Source organism: Poecilia reticulata, linkage group LG6 (genome assembly GCF_000633615.1).
Source record: "Poecilia reticulata strain Guanapo linkage group LG6, Guppy_female_1.0+MT, whole genome shotgun sequence".
Lineage (NCBI taxonomy): Eukaryota > Metazoa > Chordata > Actinopteri > Cyprinodontiformes > Poeciliidae > Poecilia > Poecilia reticulata.
In genome coordinates this window covers 30,618,685-30,636,245 of record NC_024336.1, presented here as the reverse complement: position 1 = coordinate 30,636,245, position 17,561 = coordinate 30,618,685, and the positions used below count along the sequence as shown (strand labels likewise).

The window sequence follows — 17,561 nt, the reverse complement described above, 5'->3', positions numbered from 1 at the left end:
TTATATATTTTTTGCAATTTATTTAGAAAACAATGCACACAAATTTGTTATCATATAAGTAGTTTTCACAGTTGGAACCAAACTGATGCACAAAATGTTTTTATTAGGAAAAAATACTAGGCAGCAGAAACCGTTAAAGATCCTCACAGTACTTTATGTCACTTCTTCATGTTATTGGGTTTAAAGAATCCTACGAATGGAGACAAAGGTCGGGCCGCATCTTTTAGAAATGTTTGTTGCGGATTCAGAGCCTTTGTTTGTGTCACTTCTCTTTCAGGTTGACGGCAGACTCACAGATTCTCATTTTTTGTTCCTGAATCAGCAGCTTTGTAATGTTCGATCCTGAAGCAAGGTATTGTCACATCAAACACAGCAGCAGTGACTGCGGTGAAGCTGCGACTTTCTGAGCTGTTTCTGTTTGTTTCTGAGGCCTCTTCGCTGTTTGTCTCGGCTCTCAGGTCTTCATGTTAAAGCCGCAGCGCTCACAATGCAGAAGAGCACATGCCTCCCAGAATAAAGGTGTTATCGCGCTTCAACCAGCTTCCTGCTGTGGTTCTCCTGGTGCACTTTGGCCGACTGCAGACTCACACCTCCCAGGCTCTCAGTGCTCAACTCTCTGCAGAAACAGTCTAAACTGTGGATTGACGCTTTATTTTCACAGGATCTATCTAAAACCTTCAACTTCTCATTCAATTTGAGAAGGCAGGTTCGTCTCCGGCACGGGGAAAGTTTTAATATGTTGGATTGGGGTTTATAAGATGTAAACTCAACTGAAGGTTCTTAAATTAATATAGTTTAACCTCAGGTGTATAAAAAACACACATCAGATTCCCCATCACCAGAGTAGAGAAAATCAAAACTTTGTGCAACAACTGGTGGGATTCTGTCTGAATTCACCCGTCTCTCACAGCAGGAATTTTATCCCACTCTTTTTAAAGTGTTGATTGAGCAGGGCCACACCAACTCAAATCTAAGACTTTCAAAGGCTTTTTAAAAACCATAAAGAGTGAAATTTAAGACTTCTATAACAATAGAAATATACAGAGAAAGATTGCATATTTTGCAGTGGTCTCTACAGACTGTTTTCACACTTTGTAGTCTGGTAACAAAATTGTGATATTTGTTACATTTTCAGCTGCTGTGGTTCACTTTCATACTGTACTGTGTGAAACAAACCGAAACCTTTAAAAAATTGTTTTCCCCCTCGCCTGTAGGGGTGCTGCACCAAGAACCACTGAACAAATCGACACAAAGACCTCTGGAGAAAATTCTGACTGGAACTTTTTTCTTCACAAAATGTAAATTAAATTTGGAATAGCAACAGAATTTAGCAGTTGTAGGATTTTGTCTTTGGCAAAAGACCACAAGCAATTTCTCCATATAACTCTAGACTCTAGCATTTGTTTTGGTTGTTTTTACCCAGAATGCCCTACACTGTAGTCCACTTCCTGCTTGTGGAGCGGTCTCTGGTCCACTTGGCGTTCACATTTGCTTTTGAACCACATCAGAGTTCACTTCAATCAAACAGAAACCTAGGTTTTTTGGCAAGCCAGAGTTCACTTTTTTGCTCTGCATCAGAGTTCAATTACACATTCACACCTCCCCAAACAAACTGAAGTTTGTAGACAAGCTGCTGTGAATGTTTTTAAATTTTAAATATTTTGAGGCCTTAATTTTAGGGAAACAAATGTCAGACTTTTTAAGGATGCGCGGACACCATGTGAGTTTATTGAAGCTTACACATGTTTCTGCACAGCTTTCTGAAGGTCCCAGTGCAGCATTTCAGTCCAGGAATGGTTTGGACTTTGACTAGATCTTTATTCTTTGCTTTTGACCCTTTTGACCATTACAGATTTGCTGTTGTTTTCAGGACCATCTGTTTATTAATAATCTAGTTTTGGTCAAGCTTCGCTCTCACATTTGATTCCAGATCATATGGAGGAGGTGAAGCACAGACCATTATCCCCCAACCCCATGCTTAACAGTTGGTGTAAAGTAAGTATGAAACTTTGATGCATTTTAGGAAGGAAGAAGATGTTTTCTCTTTTAATCCTAACAAACAAATCATGCATTTTAGCTTTACTCTGTAGGGTCTTGAGCCAAAAAAATCAAGCTTATTTCAAGGTTATTTTTATACACCTTTTCGGCAACAAGGTAGGTCAAATAGCTTTACACTTTAAAAACATGACACTGTAACCAATTATGATTGTTGGGACATTAGTCCTTTACTCCTGCAGATGTTCTTCAGGTAATAGAAGGCCAACTTTGTAACTGTCTTTATGTGTTTCTGAATGTTCAGGTCTAAGTCCATCACTACACCCGGATTTTGGGCCTGATCACTAGTTTCTAGCTACAATAACTGAAGTTGTGTGCTGACTCTAGATCATTTCTAGATCTAGAGTCAGCACACTATCTTTGTATCTCTTGAGGTACAAAGATAACTTCAGTTTTGTTTCTGTTCAGCTGGAAAAGGTTATGGGACATCCACACATTGATTTGTTCAAAGCATTTCAATCTGGTGACATCATAATGTAGAGTCGTGTATCATCTGCATAGTTATGATGGCTAATCTTACTTCCTATGATAACCTGAGCTAGAGGGAGCATATCGAATAGGAGGCGTCCCCGGATTGAACCTTGGGGTACCCCACACACGATTTCTGTCCAATGAGAAGTTACCTATTGTCACTGTTCTTTAGGTAAGATTTGAACTGGGCCAGAAAGTTTGACCCAACTCTCCTGCAAACCAATGTCATTTACCCAGATAAGTAATAATAAAGAAACCCTGCAGAAGCTTTACAGTTTCTGCTCACCTTCATCCATACAGTCCTGGATCTTCTCCTCTGCAACTGGACTGAACTCTGACTGTCCTGATGAGTCTTCTTCATAAGTCTGTGTTGGAAATCTGTCTTCTGTCTGAACCTCTGGTTCATGATCCAGATGAGGATCCTGGTCTTCAAGCACTTTGCCAGAAATGTCATCTTCATCTGGATTTACCAGCCAACATTTCTGGTCCTGATCATCTCCAAGACTCTTTGGATTCTGGTCTGGCATCAGTTCTTGGTCATCTTGAGACTCTGCAGCTGAAGGTGACAGAGGCTTAGAGACATCTTCCATTTTATTTTAACTCTGAGGGGAGACACACACACACACACACACACACACACAGAAATTCACTGAGCAAAATGGCTAATAAAACTTCACAAAGTTGCATTATTCACCCAGCACAGATAAGGAAGGTGGAACCTGTACTCCTAAAAGTGTAAAAACTGAACGGGATTAAAACACTCACTGCAGGAATATAGCAGACCTTACTACTGGCGGAAAAGAAACACAAGAGGAAGAGGTAGGAGGACGAGGGATGATGACGTGCCATGTTTTCTAATGATTTATCTCGTGAACAAACTTATGTGATTTTAATTCAGTTCCTTAAAGCAATATAGTCCCCACAAGTCTGAACGGGAAGTGATACGCTGGTCTTAGTAGACCAGCGCATGCGCAATGCATATCAGACCCATGACTTCCAGGCCAACAAAAAATAAGTGGACAGTCTTAACCAATGTGCGAGAGAAAAAGAGAACAAAATGGTTGCTGGCGGGATCGACCCGTAAGAGTCGGAGAAGAAAAACATGTCAGATGTGGACAAGCTGCCTTCGATCTCATATGGTTCACTACCTAATAAATGCGTACAACATGGAGGAGCTTCACGGCCTGCAATCTATGGAGGCATACAATCAATCTTTAAACGGATTTGAAAAGGACGTACGAAATAGTTACGTGAATAAGGTTATGGTGACTGGCAGAGTAAGTACATGTCTACAAGCTAAGACAGACTGCATGTCTTAGCTTGTAGATAAAAGCTATATGCTAATTTTGCTACTTCCGCAGTAAATATCAGAGATATTTATCTTAGTTTTACACAGAGGTGGGTAGAGTACTGAAAAAACTGTAATCGAGTAATAGTTGTAATGTACTTATATTGTTCATAAGTTAGATTGGAACGAGGCCAGAGCGAGTTCGAGGCTTTAGCTTGTTTATTGTTGTCATAGAAACTCCATAGCAACTGCCTGCTAAGGTGGCTGTCGGTTACAAAGTTAACGGAAGTGTGACGTCAATTGTGTGGGGAGTTTTCTAACAGCGGAATGTACACAAAGATTTGTGTAAAAAAATAAAATAAATGTAAAAATGCAGCTACAAAGCGATTGCGCAGAGTAACTAAACTTATTCTAAGAAAGCTACAAACACCTGGACACATCAAGAGCAGATCACCTGAGCAAGAAGGTAACTAAATTTATGAGTCTATGGGCCTCTGGCTTTCTTTTGTTAACTAAGCCAAACAATTGAGAGAGAAAAACTTAAAATGGAGAGACATGATGGATGATGTAATCAGAAGCACACATTAATAGATCTCGTGGTTCCTGTTTCTCAGAAGTTTTCCTGTTTGCTCAATGACAGATAAAATTCTGAGATCTGCAGCGTGTAAACTAACAGGAGACCTTTACATCACTGGAATTATTATGTGCTCTGTGAAGAATCTTGCTGCTAACACTTAGCAGAGGAGTCCCAGGGGTGGTAATTATGTCTGAGCTCAGATAACAAGGAGCACATTTCAGACTTGAATAATAACTATTAAAGGAGAGTGTTTTCCAATTAATTAAACACACTGTCTTTATGTAACCTCTGGACATTTGCCCCGCGGGCTGAGCTCATTTATGAGCTGCTGCAGGAAAACAAACCAAGCTCCTTTCATGTGAAAACCCTCACAAAGTACCTCTGAGAATAGCTGCACATTTCCCTGAATATTCAACTTTGTTCATGCAAATTGTGGACATAACTTTTTGATATGATAAAGCTGCACCACAGAGTCATTTCAGGTCTGCTGGGGTCTCCACTCTGCAATGATGAAAGAGTAATTAGACCTTTTTCTGAGCCACTGCTTCCTCCTGCAGGAGAAGCAGAAGTAGAAGAAGATTGTTCACCTGTCCTGCCACTGAGGGCTCTAATGAAAGGTGCTTAAAGAAGCGTGAAAATACCATTCAATCTGCTGCTGCAGAGGAGCAGCTCGCATCATTTCACCAATCAATGCAGCCAGGCTGGTGAGGAGCTCCGCGCATTACTCTGGCTTCATTGAGTCGAATCAACCTTCGTTCGGCGCCAAGGCAAGAGATGCGTAGATGTTTTCATGCTTTAAACAGAGAAACTTTCAGCTGATTCAGCAGGAAAACTGAGCCGGGCGTTCCTGCTGGTGAAGAGATTATAGTCTCAGTCAGGACACTGACTTCTGCTCGACTTGAACTGCATCTTCTCATATTTGGTTTGGAGCTAATATTTTTCTGGTAAAAACGTATTGATTTAATTTACCTTCAAAATAACAGATGTCCACTACTATTTTAGTTTTTTTTTTCATGTTTTAAATCAGTGCAAATAATATGTGATGTAATGACAATATATATTAACCAAAATTAATTAAAGGGGATTTAGAATACAAAATTCCCATTTGTATCTCTACTGCTTCTAAAAATAATTCAAGCGCTTAAAAACTCCGCCCAGCCAGTTTTTGGCAGTAAGTTAATGTGTTTTGGTGTCTGAAAAATGAGCCGATTAAAAAACCTTCAGAACCACAACGAAGCCCAACCCGTTACCTAGCAACCCCAGCTAGGTTCAGCTGGTTACCTAGCAACCTAAGCTGAGCTCTGGCACATTTGGTCAGCTGTTTTTTCTGCTGTATGTGCTGTACAATGGATGCTGGAAAAGTTTTGTTGTTTGTTAAAAACAAATTGGTTATTTTTGAGTTTCTGGTTTTTGTTCCATTGGTGCTTTTGTAATTTTTCATTCGTTTGTGTTGATATTTTTAGTTGTTTATGACCTGTTTTGTTCCCTCCGTATTTGTTTTTTAGTGGTACCTTCCCTGATGACATTCTTCCTCAATTGCACTGGATTCCACTAATTAATCACACCTGGTTTTCTTGTCACTCACTCACCTTCCCAGTTGTTTAAAAGCCTGTCAGTCAAACATGGAGCGCCTCAGAGCTGTGTACTCAGTCCACTACGTTTCTATGATTTTCATGATTCACCTTTTTCAAATTATTTTCCACAATGCTCTGCAGTTTCATTGATAAAATGACTAAACATAAATCTATATCAGAACCAAAACCTTTGCACTCTTTGCAAAACTATGTTGTAGGATATCAAAGCCTGTATGTCTGCAGATCAACAGGAAACTGATGTTCCCTATAGGAACTTCATGGAAAGGCTGTTCTGCCTGTCCTCTGAGATCTTTAGTTTTGGAGTCCTTATTCAACCCCAAACACAATAAAAACAAAAAAACTTTCATTAAATCTACTTTCATAATCCCTTTTCTGAATAACTGCTACAATGTCTTGTTTGGGTAATTCACTAAAGCGCTTGAAAGGCTCCAAAATGTCCAAGGCCCTGAACACACCAAACCTCCAACTCTTGCTTCCAGTTAAATCTTGTGTCAACTATTAAAGTCTTTTCAATATGCCCCTGAAATTTATCCACATCAGCATCAGGTTGAACTTTTCTCCATTCCTAACAATGAATGAACTGAACCTTTTTGGGATCTTCTTCATACAGAAACAAAGACAAAAGCTCCGTTGTTGATCTCTACTGTAGCAAAGACAGGGAAATGTGGTTTCCATCTATTAAAAAACTCTCATAAATGATCCATCTTCCCATAGTTACTCCAAAGATTATTTATCAGCCTGTATGGACTGAACATAGAGCAGACAGTTAGGGATTTGCTGAGGTGTAATCAGACTCACCAGGTGATAAATTTAGAGCTTGGTCCTCCAACTGAACTCTTGCCTGTAAATGTGAAGAGTCCGGCCTGATTCTGCTCATCCAAACAGAGGAAACCCACTTCTCTTCCTGACGAACACACCACTGAAGAGCAGTGATGGACCTTTCACTCTCTTCCTGCTGAGAGAAAAGGCTTCTGCTCTGCTAATTATAGAGCCTACAAATCAGATTAACACTCAGATCTTTTACTCTACGACTTCAATGAGCACAAAGAGTCACATTCATTTGAACACACCCCGCAGGGAGTCAGACTTGGTATCACTCTGAACATTTCAGCTGGTGACATTAACAATCAAATATTCTAGATTAAAATGCAACTGACAGACATACAGTATAACCGTCACTCTGATCACTATTCCTGGTTTTATTGTTTTGCAAAGAATTAATTCAACACGTCTTTACAAAAAGCTGATTACAACTTTGAAAAGTTCAGCATGGATTATTTTTTTACTGTATTTTACTAACTAATAAGTCACAGATAATCTATTTTGTTTATAAATTGTCCTTTAAAAAAAATATTTACCTTATTGCATAACTTCTAACAAGACAGAATGGTCAAAAAGACAACACTAAAACAAAGAAATCTAATAATTAACTGTAATTTGTCAGTGACAGGGAACATGTTGTTTGGTTGAATGCATTCATTTGTCAAAAACACATTATTTTGTTAAAAATTACATTAACTACAGCATTTTCTTCCACATTAACAACTAGAGATTTTCTAAAATTACATCAAATCCTGTTTTTTTTCCTGGTAATGGCTGTAGTATTTTTTTCCCTGATGACAGTAAATGTTGCATTTTGTTTGGCAAAGACAGTGAAAACATAATTATGCTCAATGATGACACTAATCAGCATTTTGTCCAATAAAGACAGTGAATGCAGCATCTTTCTTACCAGCAACTACAGTGAGTTCAGCAAATTAAATAAGAAAAGTGAGTGGAGCATTTTGTTCCATAATGACATAAAATGCAGCATTTAGTCCAGTATTGACAAAAAGTTAAGGATTTTGTCACATAATGTCAGTGAATGCAACATTTTGTTCCATTGGGACAGTGAATGCAGCATTCTTTTTCCGTGTTCACTGAATGCAACATTTGCGTCACAGAAACGTGATAGTAACTTTTTTCTTTATCTGCATCACTCTGTTTTGTCACTCTTTCCATATTCTGTGTTTAATAACATTATAAATTAACTTTTTCAGCATTTATAAGTAAAATAATATTTTTTTATTGAATTGTTCATCTGTTAAATTAGCTGAGCAATAGCTGAGGGTTTAACTCATAACACTTTTTAATTATGAAACAGATTTTTATTTTCAAAAGAAAGTTTAGGAGGTGAAATAAATTGACCTCCTTCCCTGTTAGGAGCTGAACCCAGAGTCCCCGAACCTCAGGTTGGGAACCACAAAGCTTTGTCCGGAACTCAGGTGTTCTAAGTGTTCACCTGCATGGCTCTGCTGAGGCGGGAGCGTCAGAAAGTGAAGGAGGTGCGTGTCTGAGGAGGAGGAGGAGCTCAGCCTCTCCTCCCTCTGCGTGTCTTCAGTGTGTCCGTGGGTTCCGCGGCAGCCGGAGTGGAGAAGCGGTTGCAGAAACTCAGCCTGCACCTGAACGCACCTGCGATGCTCCTGGATGCTCCTGTCCGCGCTCTCCTCCTTCTGAGTGGGGAAACTCTCCGATGTGAGCTCGTTTGTGCGTAAAAGTGTCCGGCTCCGTCATGGCCTATCCTCAGGGGTTCCTCTTCCAGCCCTCCGTGTCCCTGGCTCTGCCCTTCAGCTCCGGGATCATCCTGGGTCAGAGGACCGAGGGCTCAGCCTTTGCTCCGTACTCCTCATCCGCGACCTCCTCCCCCGGATTCAGCTCCCACTCGCCGTACGGAGGAGAGCCGCGGGCCGCCGCCACCATCAGCTCCTTCATGGTGAGTGTCGGGTCCGAGCTGCGGGGGTTCTGCTTTCTGCGTTCAGGTGCGGGACAGAAAGTGAAAGAAAAGTCTGAGAGGAGCGGAAAATTATAAATGTGTGCGTAAAAACTGACTTTAGAGAATGTTTTGAAGATTTTAAGTAAGAAATGTAAAAGATAAATCTTTCTCGGGAATATTTACTCTAACTTTTATATCAACTATTTCGATTAATCAAAGCGATAGATAGATAGATAGATAGATAGATAGATAGATAGATAGATAGATAGATAGATAGATAGATAGATAGATAGATAGATAGATAGATAGATAGATNATAGATAGATAGATAGATAGATAGATAGATAGATAGATAGATAGATAGATAGATAGATAGATAGATAGATAGATAGATAGATAGATAGATAGATATCATTATGTCAGACAAGAAAACACAGTACCAAATTGCTCAACTTGTAAAAATTACTGTAAACTATAGCAGACATAGATAAAAGCCATACATTATCATTGCCTTTATAAAATAATGGTCCAAGCTAAAAAAAAAATCACCACCTCTTATGTTTTAGGCAAAAAGAAAATAACATTTGGCAAAACCTGACTTTAGGAAGGTGAAGTTATATAAATTTGAATGTCCAGCCATAATTCCAGTCTGTAATCTTTAATCGCTCCTCACACATTGTATTTTTACCTTTAATTGTTTTTGTTTGACTCAGCAACCATATTTCTTTTTTTTTGTTTGTTTGTTTGTTTGTTTGTTTAAATTGACAATAATATTGTGGTCACTTCTAGGTTGTTTCTGCATCTTCACTGCCTTGGGCACAAATCAGATTAAATTACTTCTGTTTTCCTCACTAAAATAATCCCATCCAGATTAGGAATCTGCTTCAGCGTCTCCCCAGACTAAAGTAAGATTTTAATGTTGCAGAACCCGGGCTACGATCCATCCTCCGGCGTCTCCGGATCCTTGGACTACCATGCCTTCGGGCCCCTGGGGGCCTACCCGTACGGAGACCCGACCTACAGGAAGAACGCCACGCGGGACGCCACGGCCACGCTCAAGGCCTGGCTGAACGAGCATCGAAAGAACCCGTACCCCACCAAGGGGGAGAAGATCATGCTGGCCATCATCACCAAGATGACGCTGACGCAGGTCTCCACCTGGTTCGCCAACGCTCGGCGGCGGCTGAAGAAGGAGAACAAGATGACGTGGACGCCACGGAACCGGAGCGAGGACGAGGAGGAGGAGGACGCCATCGACCTGGAGCGCACCGAGGAAGACGACGAGCCACTGAAGCTGACCGAGGAGGAGACGGAGCTGCGGAGCGACAGCGGTGAGTGGTTACAGGAGGGTCAGCTGCACCGATTAATCGATTGCTCAATCATCAATTAACTGATCACTTCTGTTTTAAATTCAAATTCAGAAATATTTTATTGATCCCAAAGAGAAATAAATGCTGCCACTCTTATGCATTCAAAACTCTTCAAAGAGTTATCTAAAATAATTGATTAATCGTGATTAATTGATTAGTGAAATAATCGTCAACTAATTCAGTAATGATTAATCATTAACTGGAGTACAAAGACTCCAATAAAAGGCCGTTTGCTGAAAGAAGAACACACTCAGAGCAGAAATTAAGCCAAAACTGTACAAAAATACATGCATTGTTTTAAGATAAGAAAAAACTTGTTTGTAAATACCCAAAACTCCTCAAGTATCATAGTTCACGTGGTTTAAATGAGGTAAAAATAAATCAAATAAGCTTCTTTTGCCATATAATTATTTTAATTTAAAAAATAGTCAGCAGATTAATCCTACACTGATGTTAAGTCAGATAAAAGTGATGAGTTTTTCCACAAGAAGTTAATTTTTAGCTGTAGATGCATCTTTTGATGCAAAAGATCTGGCATCCACTGAAGCAATGTTATTGGACTTTAAGCAATAAAATTTTGTTTTTTTCCCCTTATTTAAAAAGGGTATTATTTACTTGCATCTTTTAATGTATTTCTAAAATTGCATAAAAAGGCTTAGATAAAAAAATATACAGAACGTGGCAGTTATTTGTATGCGATTAATTGCCAGAATAATTGCTTAATCGATAACTAAATAAATTGATACCGAAGCACAGATGAAGATGAATTGGACGGTGGAGGATTTTCAGACCTGGAAGAGAGAAAGCAGAGGATGGAGCTGGAGGCTGCATATGCAAAAACAGATGCAGATTCCCAGAGACGACGAGAAGGAACCGTTTATTTCATCTGAAGCTTTTATTTCCTCAAAATATCCAACAGTATAAAAATCTGATTTTCTACAGATTAGGTGCTGCATTTTCCAGAAAATCTGGAAAAAATGTGTAGATAAATAGAAAAAAACTAAAATAATCAGATTTGTCTGAGTTTAAATCATTTTTGTCTTTAAAATCTGACAGCTTGATCATTTTTAATATTTTAAGAGGATTTTTTATTCAGTCTGCCAAAAGAAACTTTGACATTAGGATAATTAACAGATAATCTCTTATTCCCATATTTTTCCGATCTGCTCTGTTCATAGAAAATCCTGCAGGTTCAGATAAATAGATGAGGTGAATCTGCTCTGAGGTTTAATTTTCAATCAGACTGAATCCTGGAGGAGAATCTGATTTTCCTGTCATTTAAACGTGACTGGAACCAAAAATCTGATCATCACAATTTCTGATTTTAACTTCCTGAGTTCATCTTGTGTTATTTGTTGGTTTTTAATTTTCTGCTGCAGAAATTTCTGATTAATTTCTTTATCTACAAAAGTAAAAAAATATTCAGAATTTTCAAAAGTGTACAGATTGATTGGTTCTGACCAACAGACAACCGGGATTCTGTTTTCCGATTTATTTAGTTTTTTTTGTCTAGGTCTGTATTAAAATTAGTAAAAAATATCCCCATTTATTGTTCTGGACCATTTTATTCTATTCCTTAGAGGTGAGCAGATCAATCCAGAATATTGATACCATATCAGTATCGAATCGATAATTGGCGTGGCGAGATTAATACTTCAGCTTCAAAATATGTCATATTGAATTTCTATTTAATTTATCCTAACGTTTGTACTGCAGTTTCTCAAAAAAGTTGTTTTGATATGCTCTCAAATAAAAAAATAATTTTTTGCACTTTAGTTCTGAAAAATCCCACACAAAATTGTTCTGTCCTATTATTTTGTGTATCATATTAATATGTTATTGAAATATTTTGTAGATACATGTAAACTTCATTCAAGTTCTAACAAAATAATTCAAAGGAAAAACCACAAAATCATCTGAAGATCATAAGTTTGATGATTTGTCAATAAAAAAGAATCATATCGGTATTGGTATCACCGATACCGACTGACCCACTTTGCTTAGTGCGGACCTGCTCTAATTAGTTACTGTACAAACTTGTCAGTTTGGGCCCAGTTTGTTTTGTTACAGCTTGGACTGTTCTGTTCTGATCAGGATGCAAGTTATTGATTGAGTTTATCTGAAGTTGATTAATCTGATCATGACTGATAAGTTGCCATTTTCTTAAAAAACTTGAGTTTTCTCACATCAGTCTTAAGGACTACGTTTTCATAATATGCTGAATTAAAAAGAAAACAACATTAAATTTGAGCTTTTTTGTCAGCTGTCTTAAATACTGATTGAATAAGTAGATAATTGTGGTTTTCTCAAATTATTACACTGAGACATATTTATAAACAAAACAGGAACCTCTTAGGTTGCTGATTTAAAAAAAATAAAAGAAGACAATCAATCCTGAAAGAAGAGAGAGATATTCAAAGTACGATTTGTGGTTGCTCTCAAAAGAAAGCTAAAACTCTGTGAAGTGCTTTAACTCAGAAGTGCTTACTGACATCATGGTTTCTTTTTCATTATCAATCACATTTTCGGTTTTCGCTTTTTTTCCCCCATCACATCATCGCCTTTGTAGCACATCAATAATTTTTGGTTTGCATCGTCATGCAGCTCGGCTGAAAGAGCGATACTAAAGTAAAACTTAAGGAGTTTGTCGGGTGTTAGCAGAACCTCATAAGTTGCATTTTCCATAACAAACCGGACTCTTGTTTGTATCGTTTCTCTTTCCCGTTCTGAGAAACCGCCGCCATTTTTGTTTCTGTATCAACGGCTCCGCTTAATAACCAGCGGCGCCCTCTGCAGGACGGCGGCCAAACTACGACACTAAAAGAAGGCCTAAGCGGACGTTATTAGTTCATTCATTGGAACTAACTTTGAAATGAAATTAAATCATTATATACTTAGAGAAAGTAAAATATCACAGAAAAAAAGTAACAAAAAAGGCAAACTTATTCAATCATAGGCATAATTGTCTCATCCAAATATGTCACATTTTATACATATTTACACGTCTCATGTCAGAATTTCTGCTCTTTGCAAATTATATCTATTAAATTAATGCATTGTTAAGATGTTTACTATCTAAAGTCTCCTGTAAGATATCCATACAGCATTTGTTAATAAGTCGATTAATTGTTTCTCTCCCTGGTTCTGGTTCAGACCCAGATTTTTCTGTTTCTCATTGATTCTGTTTTGTTTGTTTTATTTTTTCTTGTTCTCTTGTTCTAATCCACTTCTCTTCTCTCCACAGGCATCCATCACCCCTCCGCCTCAGATTCCAGCCGGTTGGCATTCCGGGAGGACCCTGGCACCGACCGGGCCCCTTTGGACCAGAGGTTGCCCCATGTTGCGGCCGCTCCTCACACCGGGCCCCTGGAGGCCCTCAGAGCCTCTGGATCCGAGCGTACGTCATCACCGAGCTCCTTGGATTCTTGCGGCGCCACCCAGGGGCCGAACCCGGCCCCGAAGCCCAAACTGTGGTCCCTGGCTGAAATCGCAACGTCTGTGGACAAAAACACAGGAAGTAGCGACTCGCCGCAGAGCAGGGGGCGGAGCTCTCTGAGCCACGGCCCCGCCCTGCCGAGGCACCTGTACTACGCCTCCCCGTTCATCCCTGGATACTCCAGCTTCAGGCCGCTGGGGCCCCTGCAGGGAGGCCCCTGCTCACACATTAACGGATTACAGCAGAAGATGCTGCAGCGGGCCGATGCCGCAGCCAGGGACTGCCGACTGCGCAGACAGAGCCAGACAGAGCTGCAGGAGCTAAAGAGAGGCATGACGAACGTGTAGCTGCTCAGAGAATCCTGCTGAACTTTGACCCCGAGACAGTTCTACAGCTTTTCTATGTTGATCAGATGTAATCTTTGTAGTGCGTTTCTGCACCCAACATGATATGTCATTGATTAAAAAATAGTTTTATTAAGATGAAAGTGAGTGCCTGCGTTTGTTGGCAGAAGGTTCCTCCGGCCGCACTGCAAAAACAGAAAAACACAAAACCACATCAAATATTTTTTGATCTGGTTTATAGTGCAAATAGAAACCAGCGCACTTAAAATAAGACAAAACTAACTTACAAATAGCTTTTCAGCAAAATATTGAAGTTTTTAAAGTTAATAATTCCTTAATATTGCTGAAAAAGTTCTAGCTCCTCTTGCAGATTATTCTACTTGTAACAAGATATTTTCCCATGTTATAAGTTGAATAATCTGCCAGTGGAACTAGAACTTTTTAATCAATATTAAAGCATTATTTACTTAAAATAATCTCTTTTAGCTTGCTGAATATTACTTGTACACGACTTTTGTCTTGTTTCATGTTTAGTGAGGTATTTACACAAGAAACTAAACCAAAAATATTTGAAAATATTTAGTGATTTTGCAGTGCGCAGAAGATCAAAATTTTTTTTTATCAGTCGGGTTTATTAAGCTGCTTCTTTAAAGCGAAGATCAGTTTCAAAAGTGCCAAAACGACGCGTCAGTGCTGTGGGTTACTAATGCGACATTATTGGAGTTTGTGTTTTCTGAAATACTAAAAAATAAAAGACAGATAAATATTACTAAATATAAAGTATGGCTAGACAATACAATTAAAAAACAGAAAATCTCACCAAGTACTTTGTGTCTAGACTCTTGGCAAATATCTTAATACACTTGAAATAAGACAAAACTAACTTACAACTAACTTTTTAGCAAGATAAAGGAGCTTATTTTAAGCCAATAATTCCTTAATATTGATTAAGTAGTACTAGTTCCACTGGCAGATTATTCCCCTTGTAACAAGATATTTTCCCATGTTATAAGTAAAATAATATGCCAGTGGAACTAGAACTTTTTCATCAATATTAAAGAAGTATTGGCAAAATTAAAACGATACAAATGCAGGAAAATATTCTCAAAAGGTTAGTTTTATTTCAGTCATCCCTTCTGTGACTTGTACAATGGAGTATTACAATCAGGCAACAAAATTTGTAAAAATTGTTTAATGACTATAATATTGTCATAATAGCAGATTAAAGACGCAAAAATAAAAAAGTCTGAAAATTAGAAGAAGAAAAGTCGCTTTAATGAGAAAAGTGTTTCTCTAAAGTTATTTAAAGCTAATGTGGAAGTCGTTTCAAAGTCCTGTCACATTGATAATATTTTGATGGTACCAGTAGCAGGACTTTTGCTGATTAATCTGTTAAAAGATGAAGTATTTTCTTTTTTGTAAAATCGATACTAAAGTATAACTTTACAAGATGCTCAACATTACTCATTTTGATTTTTTGGCATTTTTGTGCCGGAGTTCTCGTAAAATTACTACTTCATTCTCCTAATATTCTGACTTCATTCTCATAATTTAAAAATAATCTTACTCTGGTCCTGCTACTTTGTGGTGGAGTTAACCCGAATTCAAAGTCCAAATAAAGAGAAGCTGTAAAACACGATTGTCAAACAAGATGGCGGCTCTGGGCGCGCTGACATCACTCTGAATTATGGAAATCAAAGTATTGGTAAAAAAAAAATTCAGATTTTCCAAAGTCTTCAAAAACCAAATAAAAGCTTAATAGATAAAATAGAAAAAAAATCTTCAAAACTGAATCTTTTATGTGACATTTCAGCTAATCTGCTAGAGTCGAGCAAAGGTGAGAGACCCTGCTGCATTAAAGTTTTAAAGTAAAGTTCAGTTTTCTGTCTGACAGATGATGATTTTATAGTCTGAATATTATTCCAAATATATAAACTTAATTTAAAAACACAGAAAATCAATAATGTTTTAACAAATTGAGCAGCTATTTCACTCATGGAGGATGAGAAGAAATAAAAAATCTAATTTAATTTTCCTAACAGAGTGTACATTTAAAACCACACAACTGGACCCAAAACAAAGCACAAAACTAAATATGTATTGGTTTTTACTGAATTTTTCCTTTTAAGAGTTTTAAACCTCAAAGAAAAAAATTATCTACTTCAGTTTTCTGGAAAATAACATTTGCTTCACGCTGGATGGAAAATTGTTAAATTGCTGTGGCTTAGCGCAGAGCGGTTTTAAATGTGAAACACCAAGGTGTCTCTGTGTGTGGTGAAAGGTGTTGCTCACAGCGAGTGAGAGGGTTACTCAATGCCAGTTCACACTCAGCGACATCGGCTGACGACTAAAAATCCATCCATCCAAATTTGAGTTTGTATTGAGCTGCTGTGTTTGCATAAGTTCACTGCAAAAACAGAAAATCTTACCAAGTAATTTTGCGTCTAGTTTCTAGTGCAAATGTCTTAGTTCACTTGAAATAAGACTAACAAAAGTAACCTTTTAGCAATATGTAGAAGTAAATAATTCCTTAATATTGATGAAAAAAAATACTAGTTCTGTTGACAGATTATTTCACTTATAATAAGACATTTTTCCATGGTTATAAATTTATTTATCTGCCAATGGAACAAGTATTTTTCATCAATATTATTTATTTACTTAAAACAAGTTTCTATATCTTGCTAAAAAGTTACTTTTAAGTTAGTTTTGTCCTATTTCAGGTGTGCTAAATCTTACTTAGTAAGATTTTGTTTTTGCAGTGTAACCTTCAACTGTTACCGGATGTTTAACAAATGTCTGCAGGTCTAACTGTGCAGCTCTGTTCAGTAAACTCCAAATGGGCCGTAATTTAAAATAAAACCATGATTTCTCAAATTTTCCTTCCCTTGATACAGATTTTCCTATAATTTTTGGTCCAATTTTAATCTAGATTTAATCTGATCTAGATTGATGCTAAACTCTGATTCTTGATTCTGAAAAGACTGAATGAACAGATCAATCACTCTAATCAGATTATGGACAGATTCCAGAAACACTGCAAAAACACAAAATTTTACCAAGTATTTTTGGTCTAGTTTCTAGTGAAAATATCTCATTACACTTGAAAAAAAGACAAAACTAACTTACAAGGACCATTTCAGAAAGATATAGGAGCTTGTTTTAAGTCAGTTGTTCCTTAATATTGATTTTTAAAAGTTCTGGTTCCACTGACAGATTATTTCACTTATAACAAGATACTTTTCTCATGTTATAATCAGTGGAACTAAAACTTTTACATCAATATTACAAAATTATTGCCTTAAAACAAGGGACTACATCTTGCTCAAATGTTACTTTTAAGTTAGTTTTGTCTAATTTCAAGTGTACTGAGGTATTTGAATGAAAAATTGAACAAAAATACTCAGTAATATTGTGTGTTTTTGGCCTTTTGTCTTAACCCTGAAGAGGTTCCTGATTCTGACAAATTTCTAGATTCTGAACAGATTCCTGATTCTCAACAAGTTCCTTGATTTGGAACAGTTTCTAGATCCTGACTGAACAAATTTGATATTCTCAAAAGATTCTTGAATCTAAATTCCATCCATCCATCCATCCATCCATCCATCCATCCATCCATCCATCCATCCATCCATCCATCCATCCATCCATCCATCCATCCATCCATCCATCC

The 17,561-nt window shown here is 37.8% G+C and overlaps 2 protein-coding genes across 12 annotated transcripts in view; one reads left to right on the top strand and one right to left on the bottom strand.

Moving 5' to 3' along the window:
- Positions 1-7,040, bottom strand: part of LOC103466788 (ankyrin repeat domain-containing protein SOWAHC) — a 43,885-nt gene extending 36,845 nt beyond the window's left edge. For 2 of the 10 annotated variants that reach the window (XR_001776722.1, XM_017305439.1), the window contains exons 1-2: positions 6,785-7,037; positions 2,813-3,128 (exon numbers count right to left, since the gene is read on the bottom strand). Coding sequence is in view for 8 of the 10 variants with exons in the window: in XM_017305439.1 (XP_017160928.1) it covers positions 2,813-3,116 (304 nt within the window). In the remaining 2 variants the exon portion in view is untranslated. Of the gene's footprint in view, positions 1-2,812; positions 3,129-3,973; positions 4,035-5,032; positions 5,152-6,784 lie in introns of those variants that run through there. The other 8 variants (XM_017305434.1, XM_017305437.1, XM_017305438.1 and 5 more) reach the window with 6 other exon arrangements.
- LOC103466790 (iroquois-class homeodomain protein IRX-5-like) lies at positions 4,119-14,024 on the top strand. Of its 2 annotated transcripts, none has more exons than XM_008412638.2 (4): positions 4,119-4,280; positions 8,367-8,738; positions 9,664-10,069; positions 13,353-14,024. In XM_008412638.2, the coding sequence occupies exons 2-4, from the start codon at positions 8,538-8,540 to the stop codon at positions 13,889-13,891; spliced, it is 1,146 nt and encodes a 381-aa protein (XP_008410860.1). In that variant the 5' UTR covers positions 4,119-4,280; positions 8,367-8,537; the 3' UTR covers positions 13,892-14,024. The 2 variants fall into 2 exon arrangements, with proteins under 2 accessions (XP_008410860.1, XP_008410857.1); XM_008412635.2 differs by having other exon boundaries at positions 8,189-8,738.
- Positions 14,025-17,561: the final 3,537 nt, after the last annotated feature.